The sequence below is a fragment of the Solea senegalensis genome, linkage group LG19, assembly GCF_019176455.1.
Source record: "Solea senegalensis isolate Sse05_10M linkage group LG19, IFAPA_SoseM_1, whole genome shotgun sequence".
Lineage (NCBI taxonomy): Eukaryota > Metazoa > Chordata > Actinopteri > Pleuronectiformes > Soleidae > Solea > Solea senegalensis.
Genome location: NC_058038.1, coordinates 9,721,468 through 9,735,286, shown reverse-complemented (window position 1 = coordinate 9,735,286; position 13,819 = coordinate 9,721,468). Strand labels below are relative to the sequence as shown.

General features: G+C 43.0%; 1 protein-coding gene across 1 annotated transcript in view; it reads right to left on the bottom strand.

The window, feature by feature from the left end:
- rnd2 (Rho family GTPase 2) overlaps window positions 1-7,290 on the bottom strand; it is a 29,968-nt gene extending 22,678 nt beyond the window's left edge. The window contains exons 1-2 of the mRNA XM_044051078.1: window positions 6,976-7,290; window positions 6,163-6,250 (exon numbers count right to left, since the gene is read on the bottom strand). Coding sequence (XP_043907013.1) covers window positions 6,163-6,250; window positions 6,976-7,077 — 190 coding nt within the window. The 5' untranslated portion in view covers window positions 7,078-7,290. The remainder of the gene's footprint in view (window positions 1-6,162; window positions 6,251-6,975) is intronic.
- Window positions 7,291-13,819: the final 6,529 nt, after the last annotated feature.

The window sequence follows — 13,819 nt, the reverse complement described above, 5'->3', positions numbered from 1 at the left end:
CCACATATTGCTGTATGATTTCTACAGTGTAAAACATGAATGTCGGTCTACTGTACTGTGATCATCAGGGTCTATTGTCTGCAGGGCAGAGGCGACAGGCTCATCGCCAACCAGACGCCAAGCGGTTGAGAGTCATAGAATAGCTGGACGTGTTTTTCTGCCAAAGAGTGGAGACGGCAGACTTGGCACCACGGCGCAAGTTTATTTCCAACACGTGCAAAAAAATTCAACAAGGCAGTTAGCATTCGGAGAGCATTATCACAACCTTTGCTCTGCTGCTGTTCCCACACTCACACTCGCAGCTATTAAAATTGAAAAGGGAAGATTTAATTCGCGAAAAGGCAAACCGAATACAAAAGGTTACTGCTGTCATGACGTTACGTGTTTGTGTAACACTACAAATATAAACTCATGCAAGTGGCTGTGTGATTAGAAACGGCACGACGCTCAGCTAAATGCCAGTATTGGCATGCAAGCATGTTGGGTGTCTTTGGGTTTTCAACTGTTGGACGGCAAAACTAATCAATGTGAAGATGCCGAATATGGCTGTGAAACCATTATATAGCATCAGTTAGGCCTTGAAAAGACTGATTATGGGTGTAAACAGGTGGGTAAGGCAAGACTTTCCGAAGCTCTTCAGTGTGTGTTTTATTACTGGGACAGAACCTCTCTTTTCAAGTTACAGCGTTTCACCTGCTGTGTCTCTCTGTTTACTCATTACGCAAAACTGTCATGCAGACATTCTCCCCGAGAGTGAATCGTGGGTGCTTCCACTCTGCCAGGCATCATCAAAACTGGTTATTGCCCTGGGAGGATGAGTCAGACACTAAAAAGAACAACTTTTCTGGCCACTTTTGGCACACGTTTTTGAACATCAGGTGCAGGGACGTCGTCATCCTGCCTTTGGGATGCTCACAAAAGTAAACAATAGTTGTATTTACAGACTGCCGTGATTGTGCAGCTGCCTTTCCTGTGGATTGCAACCACAGACCGTGGACACAGACTTTCCCTTTGTCAGGTAAAGCCACCAATCAGCATATTGTGTAATGTATTGAATCTATTCTGATTGCAAAAAGAACTGATCATTAACGTCAGTCGTTGATGATCCCAGTTTTCAGTTTCAGTCAATTTTGTAAATCATGTTCCAATTTAAAAGGAAAATAGACAATAAAGCAGGGCACCGGTGTGAATGGCAGCTGGTGTTGCAGGTGATTTCCGGTTGCAAAAACCTCATCATGGTGTTGGTAAAATCGTAACTCACAAGGCTTAAAATCAAGATTTCAGATTCTTATGGGTGACATGACCAGCTGCTATTACCACTTGAATGCTGTTTCTCTCCTGTGATCAGCATGATCGCCACTGCAGGGCTGATGGCACGTTCAAGATTAATCACGTGTAAGATGTTCGGGATGTTAGGAGAGCGTAAAGACACAAGGAATGTTGTTGGAGAGCAGACGGTGTGCTGGCACTGGGAGTGGCGTAACACCACTTGGATGTCGTGTTACTTTCTGTCAAGTCAAAAACTTTCACACCTCTGAGTGTAAAGACATGCAGGACGTGCATCTTTGCCACGGCAAATGAACCGCACAAAAAAAGACAACAAAGATGACTGTGAAGGAAAACAAGTCCTTTTCAGTAATTATCTCTAACATTGTTCATCAAATATGTTTCTGCTTCCTATAGCCAGTTCACAAGAGGCTTTAAATAAATACTTTAGGCAGAAAACAATCATCCAATATACAGCAAGTGATGCGTTTAATGTTCCCAGCAGCAGAAACAGCGGTCTGTTTAGAAATAAACAGAGAAAGGAAAGAAAAAAAACAGGGAGGTTACAATGGGACGCAAAAAGCCCCACATTGCTGAACAGACAAAGAAACTTTAAAAAATCCACCCACAGAAGAGCTCAGGATAAAAATGACGCGCATGTGGTTTCAATGACAAGTGATTTCTGGGAAGAAGAAGAAGAAAAAAAACACCACAGCATGAGAGACAAGTGCAAAGATGAAAACAAAACATGATTCCTGCAGATTGCGTCTTGAAAGACCACTCGAGCGTGACTAAACAGAATGAAAGAGTTTCACTTTTCATCTGGGCAGCAGGTTGGACATTTAGTGAGGCAGCAGCAGACAGGAGAACCTGAAGGGAATTTGAAAGTACCCTTGTATGAACTTTGGGGAAACCCATCTTGTCTTGACGGGGGTTTGTAGGATACAGCACGTCTATCTCTTAGTGGGTTATTAGACTAAGGCCACAGCATGAAGCTTTCCCAGGCATCCTTGCCATATTGGGAAGAAAGCATTAATGCCTCAGGGTCTGTAAATACTCAGCCTGGCTGACGACCAACGGGCCCCTGTAAGCATTGACAGTAATAGTTAATGGCCCTTAGACAAGTTATCACCAAGACACTGACATTGACCAATGACTCGGTGGATGGATGACACTTCATTTTAACTAATGAGCTCTTTACAAGTGAGGCGCTCACTCGGCGTTCAATTATCCACAGACGCGTCGAGTGTACAAGTGCGTTCACGCAGAAAGAACTAAAAGTTCAACGCAAAAACCGACACCGTCAGCGGTCGCTGGCTTGTTGACTTGGCAGAAGAGGAGGGAACACAATGGTGGCTGAGGAAGGAAAAACACACCAAACTGTGTGCAACCTTGATTGTTCCCATCAGCTCCACGTGATCTCATGTCACCCCGTGACATTCCTGCACTGCTGTAATTCATTCTTACGTTAGTAACGCGAGACAGCTGCAAGCCGGTCGGAGTACGACGTTCAGCACTTCTTGCCCGTCCTCGCGCTGCTGCTGTATAAACACACTGCGCTCCCTCAGTCAGCGCTGATAGTACTCTTGGAAGAATCACTTTTCAGGTGATTGTTCCATAGTTTCTGTTCACAGAGGAACCAGACAGAGGCGGGATGATAATATCACACAACAACAAAAATCTGCCAAAGTCACGCACTGCAACTCTCGGCAAGAAAAAAGACAACAAAGATGCTGGTTTCTCTCATTTAAATTCCATTCGATCGAGTTCTAATTGGCTCAATTCTCCAGATGGTCTGGAGTGAAAGCAGGGCAGAATACAAAGTGCACGCCAAAGTTAGCCCCCCCGGTTCCATGAAGTCATAAAATCGCCGTGTTTTCTCTTAAGCGCTTCTTAAAGGTGCACAAACACACGTGCACAGAGACACAGATTTGAACTCGGTAATGATCTCGATCAAATGAACACCTCATCCCGGCTCTCCTCTGCCCTACAAGGAACTGGCCTTGTCAAAGTCCCAGAATTAATGAGACCAAACTAATCGATGGCAGATTTCCATGCTGGAACACTGAACGCTGGGAGCATTTTTAATGGCGATACAAATCTAACCATGCCGGAGAAATAAGTGTGAACCAGGCGAGACGCAAGCTGTTTAAACAGCCTCGCCTCAGATAGCGATCAATAATGCTTTGTGAACAGAGCAGACCACAGCAGGCAGACTTCACCAGCAATTAAAAGGGAGACGATTCTTTATGTGAAGGGGCTGAAAGCTTTGTTGTCAGATGAGAAAAGCTGTACATCTGAGGTGGGAATGGCTTGTGGCTGCAGCGGAGTGAGTGGAGGATTGACTGGTGCAAATGTCAAGTCCAAATGAAACAGGACAGTAATTGCATCACCAGAAATTGGCAGGATGAAATTCATTTGCACATCCTCTGCAAACAGCAAACACTGGGAGCTTGATGATGATGTACTCAAAGGGCATGCAGCGGCTGCAGGTGGATGTGGATGGTTTGTTGAAGGTACAGCGGCCACAGGGAGGAAAGTTCTCTTGGCATTGCTTCCCCTTTTGGCACACGGTGACTACTTCTCTCTTTGGACTCTCCAGTTTTCTGTTCCCTCAAAGGTCAGCGCTGCCAAGATGGTTTGCAAGTGGCCAGAACAGTAAAAATCAAGGGTCATATTTTAGCGAGGGCTTAAGTCGGTGACAAAGCATGTCACACGTCGGCGAGTAAATCCACTGACAACGGCGATTGATTCGTGTTTGAAATGACTCTTGTTATAAATGACGGCGTGAATGAGGCCCAAGAGCGTGGGCATTGCACCACTATTGCTGCAGCTAAGGTACATGAAAGCATGAAAGATGATTGAGAAGTGGGCAAAACAGTGAAGAAACACTCATCTGATTCTGTGAGAGGAGGAAGCACGGGAGACGTGATGTTTGGCAGATAAAAGCCTTTCTCATCAAAGTGTGAGGCAATTATTTCCGTTGTTGGGAGAAAATTTGAACATTCGTGTTATGATTCAGTGAATAACGCCACACAGCGCAGGGACCTCACAGTCTCACAGAGGAACACATGCTTTCACAACACACACGCGCCCTGTGGGCTGGGTGACGTCATGTTTGTTTGTGGGGTGGGAGCGGCTCCTGGTTTAAGATTAAAGACTAACTCTGCCAAAGGTGGTTTAGGGTTTTTAAGGATGGACAGAAGCACAACACTCCCACTGCATCATTAGGCTCTTTCTGCCTAAAGATAAGGAACTCCTCTAAGTCGTGGCCCTGAGCCCCAGAGGACCCTGACCCCTGACTGACAGGCTCAAGCTGATTTACTCTCCGGGTCGACATGAGGTCCAAGGAAAAACAACATTCTTTCTCTCACTATCATAAAACAAAAAAACAAGAAAACTCCCGTCATCTCTTTCCGGAGAATACTTTAAGGGAATGTTTAGAGTATCTTATATTCATTCCTCTGAACTGGTCAGCCATGCCAGCGGTCAGAGAGTTGGTACAAGCCTCTGGCCTGGGACGACTATGATGAGATGCAGAGTCTCAAAGTAGCTCAGAGCAGTTAATCCATCCATGCTGACAAGACTGGGATGAAAGTAGAGCATGGATTCTGCACAGGAGTCTGGCTCATGCTCCTTGCAGCCTGGTAGCCAAGAATACTTCTCCAGCAAAATGCATATTTAATGGGCAGAGGCCAAATCCCACGAAAGGTAACTAACGTGACGGAGTTGTTGTCGGAGAAAGTCGCCATCTCATGGCACAACACCACTGACACCAGTGCTCCGCTTCCTCTAAAATGTGGTCAAATATGTGCTGTGTTGTATTAACGTCTTAATACTGAACGTGCACTAGAATCAGTTATTGATTTTCCATAACAGCCTCGGCATTAAAAGCACTCAAAGCGCAGCTTCAGCTGTTCTCTATTTGACGACACAGAGCTCGACGGTGATTGGGCAAATGCAAGCGGCACAAAAACGTCACTTTCAAAGAAGCTCAGTTTCTCTGGGGGTCAATGGAGAAGTGGGCGGGCACGGACACCGGGCTTCTGCATGGTGATTGGAGGAACTGTGTGAAATGCGGAACCAGATTTTGATTGACAGCGTTGCAGAAACATACACGACAGCTGAGCCTTTTCTGCCTCAGTGTGTAGAAAACACTATTATAGCATTTCAGTTGTCCTTGTTCTAGTTGTTTTTTGTGTATAAATACATTTGTGTATAAATAACCCCTGTTTCAAAGACCAGCAAACGCCGCTGGCTGACACTGACTTCTTTTCATGGAAATACAACGTTTTTACACTGTCCTCGAAACCCTGCCACGATACTTACAAACTCACAAAGTGACTGAAAACCCCAGCTGAAACCTCGACAAGTAAACGTGATGAATAAATCTCTTTCAAGGCTGTGGCTGTGTAACGTAGTCACCAGCGAGTGCGAACGCTGAAAACATTATACTCTTCCAAGAGAGGAATCTTTAACACATTAGCAGACAGCGTGTGTCACATCTGCCCCAGTGCATTTGTCGTCGTTGGATGAAGACACTTAAACAGTTAGGGCAGTTACTGTTCCCCTCAGGCACATCCTGTCTGAATTACACACACACACTCACACAGTTGCCTGACCCTGGCCAGAGCATGGGAAGAGAAGCAGCCACACACAGTGGACAGCACAGGAATGCAAACGCAAGACACTGAGAGAGAGAGAGAGAGAGAGACATGGCTGGCACCGGTGTTTTAAGCAAAGACAACAACCATAAAAAAAAAGCCCCAGGCCCCCAAGCTAAAAAAAGAGGCACATCCATGTGAAGCTGACTACAATCTGTCACACACACACACAGCCGTGGCAGGGGATCATGGGAGTGGATGGATTCAGAAAAAATAAAGGAACTGTCTTTACCTGACGTGTCCCACATGTTCAGCTCGATCCGTTGCTTGTCTATCTCAAAACTGGCGGTGTAGTTTTCAAACACAGTGGGGACGTAGTTCTGAAACACAAGGCGTTTACATTCATACAGTTCACTGGAGCAGGATAATCCTTGTGTTTACACGGTCGCAGCCTCCACAGGGGTGAACTATAGTGAGAATATCATATTTGACAGTTATAGGCTGCTGTCAAATAAAATTCAGGCTAACACATTTCTTGATCCAAGGTCTTAGTTGCCATTTTTTATATCCCCATAGTGCCTACAATCTTGTAAACAAGAATAAAATGCAATACACATGCACCTGTACAAGATAATGTACATTTGTTTTCACTTATATAGCTGCATTTAATGTATTTAACTTTTTTTTAAGTGTCATCGAGATTAGAATCTCTTATGCAAGTGAGACCAAGACCTCATCAATGCATGTTTTTGCACTTTGTATATGTATATACTTGTACATGTACACTACACAGATTAACAATTAATCCTAATAGTGCTCATTGTTTTGTGTGGATATCAGCATATACATAGTAGTGTAGTGATGCTGTCGCACAACAGTGTCAATCCTTAAAGTTTTAGTTCTAGTCTACTGTGCAGGACTATGTAACTGTGGTTTTTACAAGTGTTTCCTTTCTGTCTTGAGGCAGGTGTGTAATGTAACCTGCTGAACAAGTCCACTGTTACACTGTTACATATCAATGGCAGTGCAACTCACTCATTCACAAACTGATGAAGATTCTAAAATAAATCAGACTTTCTTTCTTTCTTTTTTAAATTGGACTCACCTCTGGATAACAGTCCTTGGCAAAAACGTGCAGCAGCGCCGTTTTCCCACACTGCGTGTCCCCGACCACCACAATCTTGCAGCGGCTGCCGAGACTGTCCATGGTTTGTCCGTCAGAGGTGTGTTGTTGACGCGGGGACGGGTCGCATCTAGTATCCGAAGCGGACTCGATGAATGGGAAGAAAAATGAGCAAATACATGCGCCGACCCGCGTGCGCTTTTTATCCAGCTCCTGCTGCCAGGAGGACGCGCAGCCGTCCGCTCTCTGTGACTGAGTGAGTGAGTGCGTGAGTGACACAGTGAGTGAGTGAGTGAGTGAGTGGTTGTTGTGACTGAGCCAGGACGCACACACACAGAAGCTCTCGCTGGAAACTCCGCTACTTTGGTTACAAGGCCACGCCTTCAGTTTACTGTGTCCATGACTGAGTCACATCATTGAGCTTCACATTAATATAATATTATGATCACATAATGTAGTATAATGTGTCAGTGGAGTTTCACACAAGAGTTAATAATATCTCTTCTTTTTTTTACAAGGTTACGCTCGTGTTTTATTTTGTTCTTCTTTTATCTTAAAATAAGATTCCACTTTACTCACATGTTCACTACAGCCAGGGCCGATCTTATGCATTTTGCTGCCCTAGGCAAGATTGGGATTTTGTGCCCCCCCCCTAGGTTTTGAACTAACACCTCAGGCGATCAAAGCTAGTTTTACAAAAAAAATGTAAACGTATACAAGAATGTGGAACTGTCCTGCTGACCACATATGAGACTAAAGGGCTGTGTTCACACTGGAAGCGACGCAAAAACACACACGGTCTATGCACAGACGTCACTGCTCGCCATTCCCATCTATCGCACCGCTTGGCCCGGCCGACGTGGCACAATTGCATCTATAGCACAAATCACTCAGGTTGAAGTTTTTCAATTTTTGCAAAAAATCGCGTCATCGTGATGGCCAATCAGCGTTGAGATTATACGAATGACGTCACACACTTACCACCGGCCAGACTGTTTCTTCAGTCTTCTGTTCAAAATACTGCGACTTGCAGCCAGGCCTCCCATCGCGGCCATGAAATGTACAAATTGATCCCACGAAACGACATATCGCATTCGGTAGGAACACAGCATTACTAACACATTAATAAACCAGTAATAAAACACTTTAGAGTATGGTAATCAACATTGCAGGCAAGAAAATAAAATACTCTGCGTATTAGTAAATAATAGTAAATGTAATATAGAAAATGGTAAAATAAACAAAACACTGCTATGTTATCTATTATTATATAATAAGATATGTTCATTTGTTGAGTGAAGTAAGGCACTGTATTTGTTTTGTTTTTGTCTCTGTGGTCGTCTGGTACCCCCTCCAGGAGATGGCGCCCTAGGCGACTGCCTATATGGCTAATGCATCTTGGTAAATGTGTGCATTGTGGTCAGACTGATGTTTTACAGCCTGTGCTTAATGGAGCAATCATGATGTAATATTTTGCTCTGGGTTTTTGAATCGTATCAAATTTCTTTTTTCCCCCCATATCCCCATTAAGTTAAATACATCACATTTCTTTAAAGCGTTTAAGTGCACTGCAGTGCAGACAAAAAAGCAAACTGGAGAGATGGACGATAAGTGTTGTCAGTAACGCTAGGCGACTTTTTCATATATTTTATCTAATGGAGGACAAAACAGAAAACTGACCAAATCTATGTTAGACATCGGTTGCACTGACTTGTCTTGACTGGAAAGATTCAAACAAGACAGAGATGAATAACTAACTTACCAACTCTCTCCGCTTAGAAGTGTAAAACAAGTAACGGGCCTTCAACAATAAGCATTATTCTTATATTTTGGTATTAAAGCCTTCAAATCAAACTGACAGTTTATTTGTAGCCTAGTCTTCTTAAACATGAATTTCCTCTTACAAGCTGGTGTCCAACAATAGCAACATGGGCTCGGTTGTTCTTTTTCTCCTGATGTTTATCTGTGCTCATTCATGTACAGTCATGTGAGTGGTTTCAAATGTATCCTACTTAAACCAGTTGCAGCAGTTAACAACTCAAGCCCCTGCAGCACTGACCTTTGACTTATTCAGTATGTAGTTAGTGATTGTATCTCTCAGCTTTAAGGATGTGAGCGATTCATTCATTTGACTGGAGTTCTGCAGGAGGACTGTATCGATAAAATCTGTTAAAAGAAATCTTGTACTGTATGAAGCTTTTATTTGTCCTTAGAGTGAACATTTTAAGAAATGAAAAGTACAAAAATGATGTTTACTGAATGCCGAAACCTATTTTTACACATTAATTGTTTGTGAAGCAGCATGAATAGACCCAGTTCTGCCTCTTGGTCGAGTGCCAACACAACTCCTTGAAGGAGATGCAGTAAATACAGCATGTCTGAATAAAGTTGTCCATCAAACCGGGTTCTGTCTTTATGTGACTCACTGCCTCGACTGTGGCTCATGGTTCTGGGATGTGCTGATGTCACTGACCCTCAACAACACTTATTGCTTTTGTGAATGAGATAATCGCCTGTTACAGGTTAACACTGTTGAATCATATTATTCCCGCCGCTAAAGACCAACACTGCCCCCTCCTGGACAAATATACTCTCATTGATCACATTAAATGTGAAAAAGAGGGAGAATGAGTAACTAGGAAGACACAACTATGGTATACAAATATATATATATATATATATATATATATATATATATATATATATATATATATATATATATATGTATATATATATGTATATGTATACTTATGTATGAGCGAATGTGAATATGAATATGAAATGTATTTATAGCTTCATGTGTGTGATAGGCATCACCTCGGCACTCTCACCCTCTATTCTTTCCCAGAGTAATTCTATGTAGCTTGTTCCTCTTTTGTAAGTCGCTTTGGATAAAAGCATCTGCTAAATGCTTAAATGTTAAACTTGTATGGCAAGGAAGGAAGGAAGGAAGGAAGGAAGGAAGGAAGGAAGGAAGGAAGGAAGGGGGGATAAGTGGGGATAAGTAAGGAAATATAACTGTCATTTGGGAGAGCAGGGGTCTCAAACTGGGGGGCCAATGAACATCTAGACTGGTGAGGAGAGGAGAAAAAAAAAGAAAAGTTTTTTTTCATGGAATTTTCGTAATATTCCGACTTTATTCTCGAAAGCGTACTTTTTTTAGTATGAGGGTGTTGTTATACACTTAATGTCACAGTTCTCCATCAGGATATTACAGAAATGACATTCATGACGATATTCCAAAGAATCCAAAGTTTTCTTTTGACATGGAGCGATGCGAAGTGCGCAATAAAACTATATATATTTATGATGCAAAATAATTCTATAAAAACAAAATAAATAGATAGAAATAATTCATAAGGTGATATCAAGTGGAAGGGCTGCATGAAATCAATGTGGGGGCCACACTGGCAGACCTCTGCTTTAGGAGTCATCGTTACAACAGCAGGTGGCAGTGTTTACCCAATACTAAACAAAGCATTTTTTTTACAGGGGTCTAACTGCATGACAAAACTGCATATGTCCCTCCTTTATTTCTTAACCTGTAAATTCCCACATGAACGGTGTTTATTTCCCGTCACTGCCTTCATCTCCTGCCTCTGGTCAACTGTTGTTTTTGTGTGTTGAAGGTGATGGACGACACAAATGACACCAACACAGCAGCTCAGGCAGATCATTATCATGACAGACTACACACACAGGTCAGAAAACACTCCGTTGATGTCACAGCAAGCATTGATTACGAACACAGGCGCTGTTTTCTGTATATTTGAGCGAGCTTACAGTCACTCTCGTGCTGTGGGCGGAGTGTACTTGCCTCCTCACTGCCTGCCTATCAGCACGGTATGACTGTGCTGAACACTTTTGTGCTGAGAAAGGATGCACACACACTCAGTGAACTCATTACACCCGAGAACTGAGTGGAGCAGAGACGACAGCGCTGCATCACTCAACAGGAGGGGAAATTACACTGAACCAAAAAAACAAATGAAGGACTAAATAGATTTAGAACCAGTATGTAGTGATTTCCTTGTTTCTAAGCTCATCATGGTTTCTGTCAACTTGCTAAGCAGAAGTGACAGTTTCAATTCAACACCTGCAAATAAATGTGTGCAACATATATATCGTGTAGGTGTGGTAAAGTTAACAAGACAATGTTATTGTGTCTGTTAAAGGGAGTCGGATTATATGTATTGACACAAAAGTCACTGAAATCGATTCAGCATCGTGCTCAGAGTGATTGTGACAAAACCCAGACACAATAACATTTACACTTTGTGGCTAAATGGAAAAATAAAAAAATAAAACCTTCTCACACTATCATACTTTCAGTGCTCTAAACCTGCAGGGTGTTCCTATTTCTCTATATTAGTGCGGGTGATCCTTCCCGATCATCATTTGTCTTTATTCCCGTGTCTAAATCCCAGAATTTCCTCCCAGTAAGTGTGTTTGTAGTTCAGACACACGTGTGCGTCCTCCAGAGACACAGTGGGACACCTTATCCAGGCCAAATTACACTGCTGAGCAACATAATGTGTTCAGTAACCTACTTAGACAACAGATAAAGCATGTAGTCTACACCAGGTGTCCAATGCAGTATATGTCTGCTCCTGTGTTCTTGTAACCACAGCGTTTCCTGCGATGGATACACTTTCAAACCCCGTTCAGCTGCTGCTACAGTGTGTTCTCAAGTAAAACTGATAAATGAAGCTTGTGCATCATGGTTCTCCTTTAAACCTTTTTTGTTTGTTTCCCCAAACTCCAACAAACCTGCTGCCTAAGTCATTCCCCCTGACTGGTGAATTACCATACTCGCCTCGTCATGGCTAATGACGAGAAGAGACACTCTCCAGGCATCCGCAGCACACTGATGCCTATTCAGGGCGGCTCGGTGCTGTCTGTGGGGGAGAACAGACACTGTGTGCCTTGTAACATTTTGCTTGTGTCAAAGCAGCAGATCGATAACGCCTGCGTCCTACATCATTAAGCCCCTGTGGGATATTGATTTGGGACGTTTGGCCTCAGAAGTGCTGAGTGGCACTTTACGGCCACAAGGTGTCTCACCACCCCCCCACCCCTCATTGTGGTTCCATCTCTGAATGGACATTGAGCTGGTCTCACAGCTCTTATGGATAGACTCTGGTTCCATTCTATTCCACAGTGACAGTGACTGGATAATCACACAAAAAGAGAAGTACCCATAAGAATCTCATGAGTGGCGCTGTCCCACATGTGCAGCGTTTGATTCATATGTCAACGTGCCCTTTACTGTGTAATCAAAAGCTGGCGTGGCCTCAACACGAGCTCGTTTTTTTTGCAGGAAAGTGACAACAATGAGCCATACGTAGGTCCACAGTTCCTGCGAATGCTGCTGTCGAATAGGCAGCATAAACAGACGTTTCCTGTTACACATGCAGCGGTAAACAGCCAGAAATAAGTCTGTGAAAGTGCCACGTTATCCACGTCACTTTATCCTCAGAAGTGTGGATTTAGACACCCGGATTTTGACGTTCACTCAAGCCACCCTGGAAGTAGTAATATATTGAGTAGCCACTAGGGGAAATTCTGTTAGTTGCTGAAGAAGTCAGTTTATGGCATGACGTGTAGCACCAGTGTGTCTGGTTGCAGGTGAAGCCTCTGAACTTCCATCCATCTTCTACCGCTTTATCCTCCACATGAGGGTCGCTGGTGCCAATCCCAGCTGACACAGGGTGAAAGGTGGGGAACACCCTGGAGAGGTCGCCAGTTCATCACAGGGCCACATAGAGACTACAACAACCATCCACTCTCACACTCAATTTAGAGTGTCCAATTTGCCTAATCCCCCAATCTGCACATTTTGGGACTGTGGGAGGAAACCCACACACACATGGGGAGGTCATGCAAACTCTATGCAGAAAGACCTTTGTTCATCAACCTTCTTGCTGCAAAGGACTTCTGTTTTGCAAAATCTCAACATGACACTGATCAAATTGTGATTGTGGAAGCTTGAAAATTACGATTCTTAAAGGTAATTAAGTCATGTCTGGGTGCCACTGACTTTCCACTCACATCCTCTTCATACTGAAGCAGCTTCTTGGATGCGAGGTGACACATCTCCAAAAAAAACTCAGGTCTCGAGACCATCTGTTCTGAGAAGCCTGTAGTGAGCAAATTCCTGCGGGAAGTGCAGTTGAGGCAACATGACATTCAGTAACGTGTGTTAACGTGCGAGCGCATTGTGAGGGAGAGATGCGCACATGTGCCGTGCTGCAGTCATTATGTGAGCGATGTGGAGTTATTCTAAGATAAAAGAAGAAAAAACTAAACAGAGGAGTGGAATTTGTTTTGTTTTTTGTTTTTTTTTAAAAAAAAACAATATCTGACTGATATTGGTACTGGTAGATACTCAAAGTTGTGATAATTGTATCATATCAGAAAGGGATGAATAATACCAATAACTTCTTAGGCTACATCTGAGGGACAGATGTTATAATAGTGATACTAGTTTGGGCATGTTTTGTCTCTCACTTATACAGAGTGACCACCAGGGGGCCCCCTAGAGCGTGTCATTATGTTGTTATTGATTTATTTTATCCTTTGTGCATGACGATAATAGTGAGTTAGTTCATTGTATATTGTACATAGTTTTCAGGCAAAAGTTCATGTTTTCTTCTTAAACCATTTTGTTATTTGTTTATTTTATTCCAAACTGTCTTTTGTGCGACGTTGTTAGACCTTTGTGTGTAGTGCTTTATTTTTACTTCAATATTTAATGATAAAATAATATAAATATATAATATATATATAAATAATGTTGTAGTCTTGTTTTATATTAGGCTGACAC